General features: G+C 31.5%; 1 protein-coding gene and 2 long non-coding RNA genes across 4 annotated transcripts in view; all 3 read right to left on the bottom strand.

Annotated features, from left to right (window-relative positions):
• Positions 1 to 4,136: 4,136 nt before the first annotated feature.
• The window catches only part of LOC105343022 (mucin-5AC), a 156,921-nt gene continuing 140,582 nt past the window's right edge, over positions 4,137 to 20,475 (bottom strand). Inside the window, exons 1-6 of one of the 2 annotated variants that reach the window (XM_066070684.1) lie at positions 13,362 to 13,484; positions 12,651 to 12,668; positions 12,207 to 12,539; positions 6,712 to 7,104; positions 6,212 to 6,290; positions 4,138 to 5,223 (exon numbers count right to left, since the gene is read on the bottom strand). In XM_066070684.1, the coding sequence (XP_065926756.1) occupies positions 4,947 to 5,223; positions 6,212 to 6,290; positions 6,712 to 7,104; positions 12,207 to 12,539; positions 12,651 to 12,668; positions 13,362 to 13,428 (1,167 nt within the window). In that variant the 5' untranslated portion in view covers positions 13,429 to 13,484 and the 3' untranslated portion in view covers positions 4,138 to 4,946. Of the gene's footprint in view, positions 5,224 to 6,211; positions 6,291 to 6,711; positions 7,105 to 12,206; positions 12,540 to 12,650; positions 12,669 to 13,361; positions 13,485 to 20,475 lie in introns of those variants that run through there. The other variant, XM_066070685.1, reaches the window with a different exon arrangement.
• On the bottom strand, positions 8,092 to 11,878 carry LOC117683596 (uncharacterized). Its single transcript, XR_010709080.1, has 3 exons — positions 11,250 to 11,878; positions 9,796 to 10,012; positions 8,092 to 9,039 (listed from the first exon to the last, which is right to left on the bottom strand). It is a non-coding gene; the product is annotated as an uncharacterized lncRNA (long non-coding RNA).
• LOC105339050 (uncharacterized) lies at positions 16,009 to 18,819 on the bottom strand. The gene is made up of 3 exons (XR_010709302.1): positions 18,503 to 18,819; positions 17,399 to 17,474; positions 16,009 to 17,149 (listed from the first exon to the last, which is right to left on the bottom strand). It is a non-coding gene; the product is annotated as an uncharacterized lncRNA (long non-coding RNA).

Raw genomic sequence — 20,475 nt, 5'->3', positions numbered from 1 at the left:
GTCAGGAAATACACATCAAATAAGAAAAAATATTAGTGTGAGTTTTATGAATTTACTGGCAATAAAAGATATTAAAGCAAATACAGAAACCAAGGTGAACCCTTGGACCAGCTGTTTACTCTTTTAAAAATATCCTATTTATTAATACTTAAATACTTCATATAAACAAATAAAAGTTTATATGAGCACTACTGGTAATCGGAAAAAAACTCGCCACGAGATTATGCGGGCTCTTCGAAGTCTGCACCACTAGTAGATCTAATTCTCTAACACCAGTAAACAGACAAAATACCAACACCAATTGGTACGAAAATAAACCTATTAAAATCAGAACCAGTGAACATCAGATAGCAAAACACTACTCGGTATGTGCAGGTTAGAGCAACCAAATAATATTTGGAGTCATGGCATCAATCAGTTAGCACCCTCAAAATCAACAAATATAAAACAATGGGGAGCCAGCACAATATGCTATTGAGCATCCAAAGCAAAAAAGAAAGGGGTCATATCTTCAATCCTCAACCACTCCCAAACAAACAATTTGGTTTTTTTTTTGTTTTTTGTTTTGTTTTTTTTTTTTTGGGGGGGGGGCTTCACATCATTAATCTGTGAGCACCCTAAAAAAAATATAAAAAAATTATTGGGGAGCGAGCACAGAATACAATTGGGCATCCCGGCACATGATTTGGGTCACACCATCAATCAATGAGCACCCTCAAAATCAAAAATGAATAAAACAATGGGGAGCCAGCACAATTTGCAATTGGGCATCCTGAGCAAAAAATGAGATCACATCATCAATCAGTGTGCACCCAGACCAAGGGGGTAAAATTGACATAAGCCTTGGGAAAGGTATTAGGCAAATATATACATCAATAACTTTGTTAGTCTAAAGAGCCGATAAAAAGTGAAATAGCTAATGTATATACTTAATCCATAAAATATCTAAGTAGTTGCAGCTTAACAAATATATCGCAGCCATGGCTCATAGTCGTCAACTTCTGTCACTAGCCGAAAAGTCCTGCCAGGAATTCTATGCAGAAAAAAAACTATTAAAATAGACCTTATCTTTAATACAAAAAGCAAGTGCTTGACTCCTGAAGTTTCCGATATCTGATGTATTTGCCCCTTACCTCAAGAATTTAAGTAGCATTACAGCTATTTAGTCTCACCATAGCTCTCTCCAGACAAAATGATCTACCTCCCAACGCTATTGTCACCTAGGTAGAATCTGCGATCAGATTAATATGGTAGTAGGCAACAAGTTTTGCAATTTATATAGGGCATTTTTGATATTTTCGCGAAGCACTACGCACTTGTCATCCTGACCACAATTATCCTCTCACAGCTAAAATATAGAAATGAATGTAATAGTGTTTTTACTAAAAATGTACTGCATGTATATTACATATTTACTACTACTATTTCAAAGTATTATTATGCAAATTGTTTTCTTATATGTACTATTGCAAATAAATATAAAAAACCCCACAACGAATTGATCCTAAATAGGAACATTCTTTCTATTCAAATTAATTTTTGACATTTCAAAAGACTTCGTTTTCCAACACGATTTTTGTATTTTTAAAATCATTATATAGTAGTTTGATATAAATAAAAAAAAATATTAGCAATTTATCATTAAAGCGAATGAAAAGGATTATAGAATAAACAATCATGGTAATAAGTATTTGACAAATATATAGCGTCACAAACCGCTTTTTCGTCACTAAGATGATCACCATTGGATTACTCCAAAAAGTATGCATGTGATAAACTAACCTAAGGTCATTTTTTTTATACAAGCTGCATGTTACTGTCAATATAAAGATTTTATATATGACCAATTAATTAAAGTGATGACGTTTTCTCCTGCATAACATGTACAGTTTTTTTTTTCTTTAAATTTACATGCCATAATTTGTGCAGCATTATATTGTATGTTAAAAAAGAAATTCGGAAGAAGTATATGTAGTAGTATCTGTTGATATTGTTACTAGGTAGAGCACTAACAATTCCGTCCATTTCATTTGAAATATGCAAAATAATCTGTTATGAAAAAAAACCATGTTATTCGAAATATTGACCTTTGTATATTAAACATAGGTTCCATGGCTTAGAGGGAGACATACCAAAACAGTTGCCCTGAGGTGACAGAAAAGCCCTGGAATGTTATGTCGCCCGATGCCAAAGGACAAATATTATTGTATTGTCACCCGAAAAAAACATGCAATATATGTTATTAACATTTTTGAAAAATCAAAATCAGTTTAAGAACTTATTTACCTCATTAAAAATGTACTTTAAGTACATGTATCAATGCATGTTCATATTTTACAAATCAGTGTAAAATGTCGATCGGTGCTTTCAATAAGTAGATAATTTTTGAATTTAGGCAATTAAAGTAACTCCTTTGATCAGCAGACGCTGTCCATTCAATTTTATTTTTGAGGACCTATTTACGACTGTTAAGCTAAATTTCGAACCCGACGTAATTAAAATGCAGAATTATTGCACGCGAAGGTGATAAAAAAGTTTCGGGCAATATAACTATTTCCTGTGACATATAACTGTTTTCGGGAGGGCAATATTACTATTTCCGGTCTGATCCAGCAATTTCCAGGCCATAGTTATAAAATTATCTCATTTGCGACATAACGAGAAAGCTTACTCAAAAGTGTTATATAATTAAATCGAATTACACTTTTCATAAACGACCATTAATTATTCATCATTCTGAATCAACTAAAATCAGGAGTTTTGCTCTCCAATAGGTAGATAAACAATCATAAATATATGATAAATATATAATAAATATTCATGGAAACAAAAATTTTAAGTTGTAACTTTCCTATATTTAGCAACTATTTTTTTCCTTACGCTTGCTGACCATGGGGTAACTCAATCAACATTTTGTTGAATGAAAATAAAAATTATAAACAAAACAATGTTGGTGATATTAGATGCATACAAATCAATAAAACGATTGGTAACATTTCCTTTACGAAAATGTTAAATTGCTCATCAAAAAAGGGCATGGCTTATGAATAGGCACAGAACCTTTACCAAATAATGCGAACGTGTATCACAAATAGACTGTTTCAAATTTTGTCTCGCATTTGTAGTTTTACATATAAATCTATACCGGTACAAACAGGAACTTTACAGATGCATTTAGATGTCAAGTTATTTGCCAAAAGCATAAAATATGGAATTAAGAAGAAATTAAAAGGAAACTTTGGTATTTGTAAATAGATTTTTTAATTTCATAATACAATATTCATAAAATGATAACGTTGAAATCTTTGAGTGCGATATATTCTGAAACAGAGTATTTATGACCTTGACTGGAAATCTTTAGCTTTGGAGGTGGGAAAAATTCAATGCATGTGAAAATAAATTGAAAAAAAAATTGAGGTTAATATTTTGTGGGATTTAAACCTTTTAACAATAGGAAACTGACATTTTATGTTGATAGGGTTGAGTGGGGCAGTTGATTTAATTCAGCGTATTTCTATCGTAACAACCGGCCAAATTTAGGGCAAATTTTCCCGAATCAATCTGTGTGGCACTAATCTGAGATTCTGGAGAAATGTCAGTCAAAATTTTCTCGCTGAAATTAGTCCTGCAGTACATATATATCAGATGTGGACAGGAACCTTGGTCAGCAAGCGTAAGGAAAAAATAGTTGCTAAATATAGGAAAGTTACAACTTAAAATTGATGTAATTAAGGTTATCAATACCCCATGTTAGGCATATAAGTTACATGCAACTTGTACAGTTGCATGAAGGCATGGAATACTAACAAAATTACCATTGATTTTACAGAAAAAATCCTGCCGTAAGGGGATACCCGACCTTGCAGCTCAATTGATTTCTTTCTTCTTGGATATGGTATACTTATGACGACCAATATTTTTCACATGAGCCAGAATCATCTCAACGAATATTAAAAACACATAATTATATTTGCCACTTTGTCCACTCTAACAGGAATAATAAAACATTCCTGATGACGGATTTCTACATGTATTAAGTGGTATACCTGTAAATGTGTTTTACTAGTAGAATGACTTAGGTAATGGCTATTTATTCTAAACTAAATTGAATAAGTCTGACATCTTAAGTTGACATGTACAAAGAAAACCAAGATATGTTTTTATTAAAATGTAAAACGCTGCTAGCAGAAAATCATGTGGGTCAACCCAAAGTGGAGTGAATAAGGATTCACTCTCTTAAATCAAGGAAACGCGAATAGATTGTCTTTCTGTTATTATTTTTTAATTTACAAAACTCATGGAAACATTTTGCGAATCCAAAGCAAAATGGCAGCATTCAACCTATTCATATTAAGTTTGACTCTTTTTACTTTTTAATTATATTTACAGGCACAGAAAAGAAGTAAGGCCTGAATTAAGTCATAGCAAATTGTATAGCAATCACACGTTAGGATGTCTTTTGCGAAAACATTTAATTGTGATGCAATGAAAATAGTTATCATTTTATTACAAAGAAGATTTATCTCATACATTTAAGTTAAATAAAGCTAACCGCCTTGGTTTTTGCTCATGTTTTTGCATCTACTAAATGTACAAACACTCTTTTACATTAACTTACGCATATTTTGAGGAATGACAATGAAAAATAGACTGACATTTCAGTCATGCTCTTCCACATTATTTTTTGCTAAAGCTATATGAAAAAAATGACTAAAAAAGTAATAAAAAAAAATATACCAGTATTACTTCACCGAGAATGGTATAAATAATTAATATTCTATTTTAATTGAAAAATACCAGAAAGACAGAAATTAAAATGAAAATTTGTATGCATTTTCTTTTCTTAAATTTTTTTTTATGGTCGTGAATTATTTAACTTTCATATGACCAACGCTATCTTGGGTTTAAAGTTGCACACTGACAGCATCCTTCGAAGTGCTAACGTTTTATTTATACACCTGCGCATACACATCTCCACTATTGGTCATCTGATGATGATTTCTATTTTTATTTGGCGCTGCATACACAGACATTGGATCTATAGGTTTATTGTTTGGTAAGCCAAGTTCATGTTGTTCTCCTGGTGGGTTCTCCGTTTCCTCTTCAGATTCAGAAGTGATGTATAGAGGGTTTTCTGTTAATCCAATGTTGTAATCAAATACCTCATTTGTGTGCGCACCGTCCTCGTTCCTATTTTCATCTTTTTTACCTCTTTTTCTTGCTCTAAAAGCAGATGAAAAATTATGCAAATGACTGATATTTAAAAGATATTCAAAATCATTGGGAGATGAATATTTGTTCAATGTATCACTGACCTGTTACAAAACCACATTGTAGTTATTTTGTATAATTACATAAACATGATTTTGTTAAATGATTTTATTCTTCAGCATATATGCATCATAGTCATTTTCTTTTCACCGTTCAATTCATAGAAAAAAAAAGAATTAAAATGTTATACCACTGTACCGGAAAGTACTATTTATGCGTGGTTCTTTCCTGACATGGTAGCTATTTATCAATATAATAATATATCGCAATGAAACACGATACCAAGTGTATCCTTAAGGTACACATTTTCGATACGCATACAATATCTAGACCTACTGGAGGTACATTACTCGACTTTCATGATTTGAGCAATAATTCTTTTTAGATATTTCAAATTTTATTACATGAACACAAGTTAATTTCAATTTTTAAATGTTAAGAGTAACGATGTTTAAAAAAAGTATGTGCCGCATTTGCGCTGCATATCGGGGAATACGTTTGCTACATTTAACAAAAGGAATCGATATAGTACACATTAATCGTCCATTAGTCTGTCTGCCAGGTTATATAATTATTTGGCTCTCTTTCCTTTAGTTTAAATTATCAGCATTAATCCTGTATTAGGCGCTAATTATAACATATCATCTCGTATCTTCTATATCATGACAAATTAAAATCAGACCAAAAGAAACAATAGGTTTTAAATTAATAAGATTTAACGTATCAAATTTTAATCGGTTCATTACCAGGACTTTTACTTTTTTATTAATATTTTCAAGATTAAATGGGGCATGGTTAAATGTATACCTATAGTGACCATATGGTCCTATGGTTAGCCTTTGTATCTGTTTTTGCAAAAATTACAGGTTGCCGTGGCACTTAGTGCCAATGTCTTTAATAAGAATTGGTAGTTTCTATTATTTTTCAAACAGATACAAACCTGTTGATCTTTAACATTATGAAAATCATCAGTCCAGTAAGAAGTACTACACCTCCAGCCACAGAACCAGCTATAAAGTCTTTAAAATGGTATTGAAATGTTAATGAATTTAGTGGGAAAGTATGTTTCCTAAACAAAATTTAAACAACAACAATGTATCGCTTGATTTCGCCCACAATAAAGATTAACCCCGATAACGAGGTGGGTATGATTGTAATACGACTTTGACATTTGCTAAAAAAGATATTGTTAGTAAATTATTTATACATGGCATTGCGTACATTTCCACAAAATATTTCAGAGGTTATTGTGCTTTTAATTGATGTATAATATTCAGCTTAGATATGATTTTACCGGATATTTTTGGTCAAAGTTCAGGTATAATTCGTGCATGTGAATCAGATGGCGAATAGACTATTTACGAAAATAATTTAGCGAAATATTAATAGTTTACTTATTTCTTTCAAAAGGTTGATAATTGAATTGTTGAGTATATTTACAAATCATTTCCTTTGGATCATCTTGAGTCGACTCTATTGACGAAGAATACGGAACAGCAATGGTTGTAGCAATGCTCATGGAGTTGTCTGTATTAATATTATTGGAAAAATGTGATGTAGACTCTGTTGATTGTACAGCATAAGATGATGGTTGTGGTGTAGATCTTTTGATAGTTGTAGCTGTTTTTGTTGATGTTGATGGTGATGATATCTTTGTTGTTGTTAAGGGGACTGTTATTTTTGTTGTTGATGCTGTTTTTGTTGTTGTTGATGCTGTTTTTGTTGTTGATGATGATGGGGATGATGTTTTCCTTGTTGTTGATGCTGTATATGATCTTGTTGTTGCTCCTGATGGAACATCACATGTTACACCGACCTCTCCGCGAATACCACCTGAAAGTCAAATCACATCTTTTTGCATTTGATTAAAATAAAAAAGGTATCTTTGCCAGGAGACTTGAAAAACTATGCGCTTATAACGATATTTCTTGCTTTCTTTCTCAAATAACATGCTCAAATTATATTATACAAATTGAAAACTTATGTACGAAAATTATGTATGCATATGTATCTTATAAATTTATAAAAGAATTGGCATGATATTGACGGGAGGATTGCAAATAATTGTAATGCAGATGTGCCGAATACAATCTGCCGTATTAGATACAATTCTTTAAGGGAGTATGGGACTCACACCAAAGTAATTAAAAAATTATAAAACTTGGTTCAACGGATAGCACTGTATTTCCTCTAACAGAATATAAAAAAAAATTAATAGGTCAATATGTTTGTTTCCATGGTAACTGTACCCAAACATACCCTTGTTGGAAATGCTCCGTCTCATTAAAATACACCGCTTGCAACAGAAATGGAGCAATGCTACAGTGTTTGAAATCATTTGATTTCATTTTTCTTATATGCTATTTATAACACATTAACAGAAGAATGATTTTTACAAAAATATTTTGTCAACGCCTCCTCAGTATTTTACAAACTGCAACCGAATTTCCTCTGCATAGTTCTAATTTGTTGCTTTTTGCGTTGACCTTTAATGCAAAATGGTCAAAAAATATATTTTAATATAATTAAAAGTCTTATTTTTGAACTCAAATAAAATGTTCAAACATTATGCTTTCACTGGAAAAGGGGAAACACATATGTCAAAGACTTAGATAAAAAGATATTGCAGTCTGAATTTCCTCTGGTCTATTTTGCCAATTTCGCGCCACTTTCACTTGAACACTATTCTAATGTAGATAAAATAATCAATACCAACTTTTTGTTCAATAAACACTCAGTCAATTAATAATATCTTTATGAAAATGCCAGTACTTTATAATTTCAGCAAAAAAAGTACAAAAATATTCATTTAAATCCCAAATTTCCTCTGTTTAACTTGAAATTCCTCTGTTAAAGTACAAATTTTTGAACTATTTTATCCTTATAACAAGATACCAGGTAGGAACAAAATAAATCTAATAGGTATAAACAAATAAATATTTAATATATGATTTCCTACATGTATCATTATTTTTTCAACTCTGAAACATATTTATAAAAGGATCGAAATCAGCATTACATCATGTACAAAATGCAAAGTACAAGGGGCGAATTTAATTTTAAGCCATTCGGTAGAACGACATCAATTACTGTTACAACCATATAATTATTATGGTATGAATTGATTTTCTACGAATCAAGTTTATACTGGACATCTCAGTCCTCACATGTATATGTAATAAATCAACAGGCTTTACAAATAATGCACCCAAATCAAAAGCCCTCTCAACATTATTACATGTGTTACCAATCTAGCATAAATAATGAAGCTGACAATAATCGCTCCAAAATGAACAACCCTCTCAACATTTTTATTACATATCTAACATAAATATTGATGCGGACAAGAGCACAAGTCATTGGCCAAGGATGAAGTATAAACATCTTTTGAGATACTGTATGACATTGAAAGCTAAAATTTTGAGTTATTTTTCACAAAGTATAGATGGTTCCTTAAGATTTCTTTCACATGATTAGCATCCAATGTTTCACCAATATTTGTGTCAATGTTTGTCCAAAGTTTGGAAATTATTGTTCTTCATCACCAACTATTGTCTTTATACGAACAGACCCATCATTCACATCCTTGACCATCTCTTCTATCATGTCACTCTCCATGGCCTTCATAGTTCCGTTCCAGTTGATACTGCAATATTGGAGGAGGTGTTGATTTGGAATTAAGAGACAAAGTACATGTGCGACGGGATTTCTATCTTGTTGAAAAGTGTTCTATTTTTCCAGAAAATGTCTTGATCATAGATGAATGACCTGAAAGATGGGAAATAGCATCACCTAAAATACTTATACATAGAGAAATATCTAAACAAAAACTGTTGTGACATTCAAACACAAGGATTTCTTAGGATGTACAATTTATGGTTCATTAAGATTAGGGCTAGGACAATTCAGGGTTTATTCAATTTGTTCGATTTCTATTCAAAATGCTACAATTCATTTTAATTTTTTTATTTGATTAAATAAAGATCAGCCTTAATATTTTTCATTTTAAATGAAATACTAATCTTTATCTTGTACATTCCTTTACTTAAGGATAACAAACAAAAAATTCATAAAAAAAATTACATGATTTAGAATTTACTTATAAAATAAACAAACATTTTTAATAAATGACAGATTTTCAATTGGCACACTCATGCTTAGAGTATTAAACATAGTAAAATCAATGAAAATATATGGCAAAGTGATAATCTCTGGGACTAGAGATTTCAGTCAACAATATATGGAATATTATAGTTAACTTTTACCCTGCTGTCAAATCATTGAATTTTGTGAGGTCTAATTTTTGGGAAATGTTACCATTCATTAAAGGTTCATTGGGATGCAATTTCATGGATTATTTTGCACAGTTAATGAAGATTTTTTTTTTGGGGGGGGGGGGGGGTTAGGGTTTTTTTGTGTGGGTTTTAATTTGTTCATATGAAAGAGTAAACCCCTGGAATCCATTAAAATTAAACCAATCACAGAGATACCAATCGAAAGTAGTTTATGTAATTTATCAAATACCTGACAAATGTTATGACTTCCCACTCTCTCTATCTTCTGCCAACCAGCATATTTTTATATATAGCTCTTCTTCCTTAGGAGATCAACACAGTCTAAAAATGGACACGACCACCGAGCTCTCTTAAATGCATATCTGCTTACATCCCTAATTCCACCAAACTCCTCCACTGTCTCCAACCACAATCAGACATTTCGACAACTTCTTCATGGTCAACATCTGTAATATTAAGTTACATAATCAGGAATTTTTGCACCATGAGAGAATATTAATTGGAACACCAATTGGTTGCCAAGTTGATCAGTAAAAAAATATATGCATATGTACTTGATATTAAAAAGGCATAAACAGAGGTTAACTCAGATTTAACAAACATATTAATATTTACTGGAAGAGGGGTAGTTATTATTAGACACTGACTTCTAAAATCTTCACTTTTTGAATTAGTTGTTCTACAATCAGATACATAAATATGTACATGCAAATCTTTCCACATGAAGAAGGGCATGGGGCTGTAAAAAGTAAATTTTGAGGGAGCATTATTGTGAAAAGACTGAAAGTCACACAAAAGCTCCAGACACTGTTTTAACTGAAAAAAGACACCATCTGAGGTTGAGTTGTAAATTAAAAAAATTGTACTTGAACACCTAATTCACACCTATTTGAAATTTATTTTGCTGTCAATATGTCTCCTGACGTCATGGGTTTCCAATAGTTTAACACCTAACGCCACACATAATGACTGTCAGTTAACAATTTCATCTAAACTGAATCATTTTAACCTCACTCAGACATAGCATCTGAAATTACTGATACAAAATCAATGTTAGTTGTCATGATATGCAGTTTCTACTTGTAGCTAAAATATAAACTTGATGCCACATAATTCGACTAATGGCTAAGCACAGAGACGACAGGAGATTTCGTATGTGTGGTTTAACATAATTTTGGAATGAACTCATGCATTGAAAGTCGATTACTCGAAACATCTGATTTTCTGAAACATGTGATGACATGATACAAATTCTGATATATTTTAGAATTAACTATTAATAATGAAAGACATTAAGAATTCTACTGGGTTCTGATATGTGTATTGAACCATACTGTCAAAAACTTGTATACATGATTATGATTATTTTTTTTATCATGTAATTACACCTCAGGTGCTTGGGACTTTACTCACGAATATGTACGATGCCTACTTATATGGGTATAGGTATCTTACACATTTCTGAGCAGAGACCAATGCATGCAAACACCAGTGCATTACACCGGCATAGCATAAGAAAAATTCGATGATGCCCATACCAAGTTTACTTATACTCTAATCTCAGCAAGATTCGCCAAAACTGAAAAACTGAAGAGACGTCTGTCAAAAAGTTTCAGTCTCGACAAAGTTAATCTAGCTGAGACTATCAAATACTTTTACTCTATCAATGAATGTAGGTCAAACCTGGACAGAACGCTTTAGCTGGCGTCGAGTCATCTTCCTCCATCTGTGATGAGAATTATCCAGCTTAATATATAAATATGTGATTGGTCTGCCCAAGAGAGCGTCCACGTTTGCATTATGTGACTAGACCATCCTTTTTCTGAGCTTTAGCAACCTTTATGTCTTCTCAGCGTTCAAAATCAAATCTACGTTTCCTCCGCATTGCCGAAAACCAAACCGATATTTATGTCGTAAAATAAGATTTTTTTGGTTAAATCAACTTTTATTATCATTTATGTTCACGTTTTATTTTAAAAAGAGACTATGAAATCCTTTCCACAATAAATTCTATTGTTAAATACCTTAGAATTGAACCAACAGATTTAAAGACTGCGAATTAGTTTACGTCATTCGGAGTTGCGCGGTAGATTCAAAATCGTGAGTCCCATACTTCCTTAAGAAAAGGAATGGAATGAACTCAAAAGATTGTTCTACCCATGATGATGTGCATATATTTAATACATCTATCATTAATATTTATCTTAATGATCATACATGGAATGGGTATCTTAGATTTTCTATGAAATTTATAGATATCTTCTTATATACAGTACATGCATCACTTTCTTAACAATCAATTACTTCTAAAGGCAAACTCAAATAAAATACCAAAATTTTCAACCTAAGTTTTTTGACCATGTAGGCTCTTTAGACAGATAAAGCAGCAGCGCTAAGAAAAAGTTTTGGTTTAAATGGTAACATTTTATTTTATTTCATTTATTTAAGGATATTTTTGGTACATATCTTTTTATTTATTAACATTTACAATAAGTAAATTTTGATGGTTTTTGTTATTGCATAGAATAGCTCAATGAATAAAGTTTATGAATATTATTTGTTGCGTTACTATCTAAGTAAATAAACCAAAATCCAATAACTTTAGAAGAAGAAGAAGAAGAAGAATGATAAATCTATTACCGTTTTCTTGAAATCCTAGACATTGATAAAAGGTTCCTGGTGAAGATGGTGGTGAGTATTCTGCTTGTACATTTATAGATTGGTCTAATGACAGTTTAAACGTAGCTGACGCTCCCTGTGGAATTGGACAGCCAAATCTATGACTTCCATTTACTACCACTTCCGTATTACATGATGGTACTGTTAATGTGTCCGCTGTCACAAGTAAAACCCCAGCAAATCCTATGAAGGCCACAGTACATTCGCATGGTTGGTTAATTTTGTTAAAGTCCACGTAGATCCGTGGCCCCGATCCCAGTGATCTGCTACAGGTAGTTATTGATATACTTCCAACTACAATTATAGTAATTGACATACACATATTAAATAAAATAAAAATAAACAACTGTTAGACACTGTTTGAATTCTTCATAGAATAATTGTTTGTTTTGAAGCTGTACTCACCATTCGGTGGACATTGTCCTGGAAAAGAGTATTGGACGTTAAATTTTAAATATTTGTCGTTTATATTTGAATGAACAAATGAATGAAAAATGAAAATAAAATGGAATACAAATCAGTTACTATCAAGCGTTAAAATTTGTGGGAGCTCTAATGATATTATAATTGGTTTTGTGGGCTACTTTTACCGACAACTCAACTTTCCAGGCCAATGAGTGATGTTACCGAGCAATTATATATCATAAGTATGCGCACTTGCACAAGCGACATAAAACACGATGAATTGAGTATACAGTGTGTGTATTATGTAAAAACTGAAAAGTGTTGTCACCCTCTACGGAAAGCTACTGATTAACCGTTTTGTTCATGTATAATATACATTTTATATTGCATACCAAATATGAAACAACTTAACAGTATGTATGTTTCATTATACATAAAAAAATACAATACCCTACAACACAAACAATAAATGGCAATGCAAACGATTTCTTTTTACTACCAAACGGAAATTCCTAACGTGTTTTCCCCAATGACTAACATGAACTGTGTATACAGATAGATCATTATTATGACAAAAGTAGGTTTCAGAAAAAAATGCATATTACTCATCTTTTATAAATAATATGAATGAGTATAAGAAAGCAGAAAGATTACAAAACTGTCTTTTAATGTTAAAAGTTGTTTGTATGCTTATGATCTAATAAAACTCACCATTTGTTGTCATTAGGAAGACAATAGCCATTAACACACATAGAAGATCCTTCATTGTACATGACATTGCATTACATGTGTGACTAAACCTACCAGGAAGGATTTGATGACTTCATATCAACTTAACACGACTAAAATTAAAGTCGGATGGTATTTTTTTTTCAAACTTTATTGAAAAGTATGTAACAAATCCTATTAGCGATTCTTTTGAATTGTTTAACTTTTGATTTGACTAAAGCATAAAAGCTGATTTTTTTTCTGTTGTTGATAGGGCAAAGTGCATTACATTTAAAAACCAACTACATGTACAAAAGAAACTTATTGGGTAAGGATAAGTTACACATCTTAAAAAAAAACAGAAACAAAAACTTGAAAAATAGAAAATGTAACTCAATGACTTGAGTAAAAATTTCCTCCATGGGATTTGCCTCTCTTTAAGATAGTTTTGGTAAGAACGCTGGCGACGTATGAAATACCATTATATAAATAGTGCCTGTTTGGGAGGGTAACTGTTGAAATTGACACCCCGAGAAAACTATTGTCAACCCACGCGAAACGGAGGTTGACAATGGTTTTTTGGAGGGGTGTCAATTTCAACAGTTACCCTCCCAAACAGGCACTATTTATTTTATTATTCTGAATGTCTTATTTAAAGAAAATTTTACTGCTTTTAGAAAGAAATGAAGTGAATTCTACGGCGAACCGTACGCGCATAATTTATGCGCATGTAACAATTCGTTGTGTTACCCGTTGCCATGTGTGTTGCTAACGCTGAGGGTAATATAACGGATTGCCAACTGCGTCTAAACCAATCAGATTTCAGTATTTAACATGAAAGTATAACAAAATAGTTTATTTCATCTCTCATCAAGTTAGTGGTGCTACTATTAATTGCATAACAAATGGAATGGAACAAAATGCCTTCCTTAACTATTATGTTGAGAAATGTATAATATTTTAGAAATATTTTAGAGCGCTTTTGCCATAGACCGTTTACCTTATAGTGACTGTTCCCTTTTTGATTCCTTGTTTATTTTACAATTCAACAATTTCAAAGTATTTCCTTTGTTAACAGTTAATGAACGTTACTTTATCACTGTATCCAGCATTAAAAATTATTGGTCAAATATCAGTAACACACTAAGAATTTAAGATAATCATGTAATTAGCTTTACTGTCAAAAGGCATCGCTAGCCAAGGGTTTTCAGTACATGTCACTACCCATAAACCCTTGGCAGACCGCATTACAAAAACTCGGTGACAAGCTCCGTTTTATGAATGGCTGCAGCTGCGAGTAGCTAATCCAATCGCAGTGCCTCTAAATGTAAAACTTTAAAAGAAAAAACGTGTGTGATCTTCGGTAAAGCATTTGGTGCTTTTAACAAGATGAGACACAGGTTCTTGAAGACAGTGCCTCCCCAGCGATTGGCTAACCAGATTGCTTTAAAAACCTATATACTTTACCGATCGACATTTAACATATTAACATCCTACATTGATTTCTATGATATGAAGACGTGGTACATGCAATAAAATGCACTCATTAATTAAATTAATATGTTTTTAAACTGATTTTGATTTTTTAAATGCTACATAACACATGTTACTTGTCTTCTCCGGCGACAATATCAGAATTACAAGAATGCCCTGGAATATTATGTCGCCCTCTGCCTTCGGCATAACACTCGAAGGTTTTCCTGTGACATCGGGACAAAAATTCTGGTATTTTGCCCTCGAAGCCATGTAATAGATGTATAATATTTAACCTTGTTGAAATTATCTTAATACAAAGTTGCACACAGAGATAATTTTTAATGTAATGTAATGTGCTCGCACCCAGTCCGAGATAATTCATTTTTGAGCATTTTTGATGACTTTTTTGTTTCGTTTTGTCACAGATAATATTCCCGGTAACTTTTGGTCAGTGCGACTACAAAGTAGACACTAACAGTGCTACGAATCAAACTAATTGGAGAATATCATTTTGTGAAAGAATAAGTTATTACTGTAAAAACATTATGCCTTTGAAAAAAAGAACAGAACATTGTGTTTCTAACACTTCTGTGAATTTTCTATTACATTGAGACCCATTCTACAGAACAAGATAAAAGCAAGCTGACTAAGTATGGCATTTTCCAACTAGGGTAACATTACTTCTTTTCTAAGAGCACTTGTTACTACAAGTACTACTAAATTGAAAAGCATTTAAATAATTAAGGACCTTTTCGATCTGTTGTTTGAAATACTAGTAATAAGATAAGAATATAGAGTCAAAATTGATGTACTTCATGCGCGAACAAATCTTACATTATGTTGTATACCGTAAACGTACTATATTTAGCGTGAACGATATTTGGCGGAATATGATTTTTCAACAAGTTGGCGTCGATTCGATTTTGCGCGTGTACCTAGTGTACATAATGTACGTAGTATCTATCTACAGTAAACTTACATTTTTCACATTTGGCGATGTACTTGATTTCGCAGACGCCGTTTTTCTGCCTAAAACGCTAAATAGGATACACAGCGAAATGTAATCCCTTTCCAGTATGTAGATACATTTACATTTTCAGGTATCAATAAAGTGTTTTAAATAAACGCAGACGAGTGCATTTGACTCCCGTGATCAATCAAAATCAAAATAGAGTTAAAAGTTCTGATGTATTTTATTCAGTGATGCAATTCACAGTAAATTTGTACAGAAATTGTTTAACAATTGACTTTTTATTGTACAAAAACTAATATAAAATATGTCTGTAAACATCAGTTATATGATCAGCATGCAAATGAAGATTTAAAACCCCGAATAAAATTACAGTTGGCTAGAATGGCAATTATTTAAATACCAAAAAAAAATTATAATGATGATAATAATAATATAGAAATGTTTAAACACAATTTACTTGACTTGCATATCAGGCACATAGCATCGTTTTTGAAAGTTGGACGGGGGCAGACTCATCCCAGAAAGAGAAACAACAATTTTCAAATATCATGAAAATCAAAATTCATAATCAATAGAGGCGGAAGGGGGAGGAAGACCAGCAAAAGTTAAAAGTATTTCAAAAAAATCCCTAAAGCATAAACAAATCTTATTCGTTTTGGGAAGGGGGTGTAGTATATTTGTAACTTCAGTTTCACTTTTAATATTCATTACAATTTTTTATATACATCAAACAAGGGGGTATTACTATGATAATTCATTTTTTTATGTAAACCAAGTAAAATATTTGCACCCCTATTCATCCCACTCCCCCAGTTCTACCTTCAATGTTCCTTCTTTGCATGTATGTAAAACAACGCTAGGAATAATGTACCTTAAACGTTTAACAGAAAAATAATGATATTAAAAAGCATGTAATCTTCCTGTTTTTTCATCAGTCAGCTCTTATTCAACACCAATGTAAAAGAGGCTATTTTGGTTTTGTGTTTGAACAATGTCATGGACAGTTGCAGAACTTTTGTTTTGTTTATACACCTGCGCATAGACATCTCGTCTAGAGTGACTTATATTGCTATTATTTGGAACTGGAAAGACAGGTACTGAATCTACAGGTTGGTTAATAGAAGGTCCGTCGTCATGATCTCGGTTACTTTCCAGATCTGTTGCAGTTGAATAACCTTCACCTTGCTGTTTGTCTTCTTCTTCTGTGCAAATAATATCTTCGACCTCGTCAGCGGAGATGTATAGGGGGTTTTCTCTCAAGGCATTGTTTGAATCAGCATTTTCATTTGTAGGTGCACTGTCCTCTTCTGTAGATTTATCTTTGGTTCTTTCAATTTTTTCTCTTCCAAAAAAAAAAACCAACCGAAATGCTGATTAACTTATAAATATTAGAGAAATCCATGCTATGTCATATTGACTTGTACCTTACATATAAATTGATTCATTAAATGAGATGTGTAACTACATTTAGATACCATCGTACATGTAACAAGTTACCTATTCACTTTAACATAATGAATTCGATAAAGTGAACTATAGTACTAAATGTTATCTTTCCTTATCTAACACATGTATGAACAATTATACAGACCTTTTCGTCAGTGCTAAGATACACATTATTATTCCAAGTAATACTACACCCCCAGTCGCAAAACCGGCGATGATATCTGAAACAACAAATTCTCTAAAAAATTGACTATCTTAAAATGAAAATTAGATGTTTATTTAATCTAAGGAAGTTTATGTTTTTGTATTAGCATAATACAGGTATAAGGTCTCGGACTAAACAACGTTCACCCTGAAAACGATGATATATATGAAAAAAAATTTCAGCTATAAATTGACATATGTATCAAAATGTGCTTGTCTTCAAAATCTAATATTATGTCTTTTTTAAATTTGTTTTTTTTTCTTGTGTGCTGTGTTTTAAAATTCCCGAAGATTTATATTAAGATAGGTGATGTCGGGACATCTTATCGGCGCATCAGGTAGAAACAAAAAGTTTGCCCTCATTACATTTTCCATATTACAAACGATGGATACGTTAATGTTCTATATCTCAAGTCAAATTTTCAAAGACGACCACATGATGAGAAGTACCAGAAGCTATCAGTACAGACCGTCAGGGTCAACATACTTGGATGTCTGAGTAAGTTTTATTAGTTGCAATTATAAATCTCACAAGGTTAAAAACTGATTGTTTTTGATTGATAGTAAATTTTCAACTGACAGCAACACACACACAACAAATAATTAAACATTACAGTTTATTTTTAATGAATTGAGTGTTCATGACAGTTAGTATATACATTTATGGAAAAAAAATCTAAAATGGCATGCTTTACCAGGTTTAATCAAAGTTAATTTCAATGTTGGATTGGTCAAAAAGAAAAAAAAGTTTTCATCCTAAATTTAATTTCTGTTTAGAAAATGTAATACAGAAATTTGAAATTCTCTCTAAAAAATATATATAAAAAAATTGGTTTTATCAGTAACAATATTATATGAGTAAACAAATATGCCTTTGCAGAGTTCCATATTAAATTTGCAAATAAAATGTAACAATTAAAGATGTCAGTTAAATCATATAAATGTTTTTCAGCAAGTTAAACAATTTTACATAATCAAAGTTACATTTCCTTTTTTTTTCGACCAAAGCTCATTAATTGTTTAAATCTTTAAAATCAACACTTACATATCCTTTTCTGTGAATCATCTGGTGTTGTTTTCATGGTCGGAGAACTAAAACTAGCACTAGCCTTTTCCTTTGAATTTGTGTTGACATCTGTATTCATATTAATTGTAACAGTGGCTTCTTTCGATGGCTCAACGAAAGAGGTTGTCCTTGAGTGGATTGACGGGGTTGTTGTTGTCAGTATTGATTTTAAAATTGTTGTTGTTGTTGATTGTGATGTTGAAGTCGTTGTTGTTGTTTTCGAAGTTGTGGTTGTTGTTGATCTCGTTGTTGATGCTGTTAATGCTGTGCATCTAACACTCAAATCTCCATCGTTGCCATCTGTAGAGATAAACAAGTATTCCTTTTAAAGGAATGATCGGCAATTATGATATATTGATTGCAAGAAGCAATCAACATGATCAGTTTGATGTGAATTAATTTAAAAAGTATTATATTTTTTAAAAAAAATATAGAATATTTTGAATCTGTACACCATAATTTCATCATTATAAACAAATTTAATTTTGAAATAAATTTTGGGAATGTTGTTCGTAAACTCCTTGTCTAGTTTAATATTTTTAACGTAATTATTAAATGTTAAGGTATCTTCTTCTTCAGAATACTGAGTAGGGCTCTAAAAGAGCATTAACACGTATACAAAGAAAGATTTGTATTAAAATAATTTAATGCGACTGAAAAACATTGAATGCCATCATAACTTGCTATTAAGGTCGCATTATAACGTAACCTTGTTTATAAATCAAGCCGTCTTCCTAGCTACTATTATGCAACATCAATAAATCGAGGTCAGTTAATGAAGCATCTTCTTATGATTGAGGTCAGTTCATCGAGGTCAACTGCATTACTAAATGAACCTTTAATATTTCGATCGAAATTCTTACGCGTGAGACAAAATGTGCATTCTTGAATTAACAGGTCGAACTGTGTTTTATGTATGTTTGCATCTCTTAAAGAGGTTCGATCCTCTGATTTTGGGTAGCCATTTTGTGTCATCTCTAGTCTGGAAATTATGTGTCATATATGAATTGTACTTGTAAATTCCTTTTTTACAATGCCAAATAAACTCTATTGAATAAAATAGTGAAGAAAAAATTCCATATTTAGAGAGTGTAGTAAGGGACTTTATTTTGTGGCGGAAGGATTTTAAGAAAAAAAATGAACATTTTTCATAACTCAGTTGTTTTAGAGTACCGTAATTTTAGCTTTCTTATTTTCCGTGCAGACCAAATTTTCAGATAGTTTATGCATTATGATATCTTCGTATTGTTTCAAAAAACATATTTTAACAATATTTCAATATTTCTATCGACATATATTGGCATGTTTAAGTGATATTTCATAAAAGTAAAGAAAAAATCAACTCCAATTTTCCAGTAAAATTAGCTTATTTCATGCCTTATCTCAAAATTTACATTATAGACCCATACTTTTGGTTTTATTTTCTGAATATTTAAGTTTCTTTTGACAAGTCTGTCATAATTTGAGAAAAAGTTTGAGACTTTTAAATTATTTAATTGCATGTTGAATCCTGTATGAATAAAAATAGTATTTTTTCAGTGCAAAAAGGTCAAAATATCAATAAGTTGAAGAAATTAAAAACTTTTCCATTATGATAATTTTAATTTTATCAATTCTAAATAATCTAAATTTGTATTTGATACCATGGTTCATTTCGATAAAAAATTATAGAGGGAAAAGCGATTTAGGTGCAATTTGCACTTTTAGTGCAGAAAGGTCATATTAAATACACTGTAGCAGCGAAAGGAGCATATATACCCCAAAATTTTGTTTTGAATTTTGGTTTAGATTTGTGTGTAGATATTATAAAAATACTTTAGAAAAAAACTTAGAGACTTTTGATCGCAGGATCCAACGTCCTTAAGGTAAATGAATTGAAATAAAACTGAGTAAAATGTTATATGAATACTAAACCAAACTTCAAGTTTTTATAAGAACTACTTATGCAAGCG

Source organism: Magallana gigas, chromosome 9 (genome assembly GCF_963853765.1).
Source record: "Magallana gigas chromosome 9, xbMagGiga1.1, whole genome shotgun sequence".
NCBI classification, from domain to species: Eukaryota; Metazoa; Mollusca; class Bivalvia; order Ostreida; family Ostreidae; genus Magallana; species Magallana gigas.
This window is presented reverse-complemented; position numbering and strand designations above follow the sequence as displayed.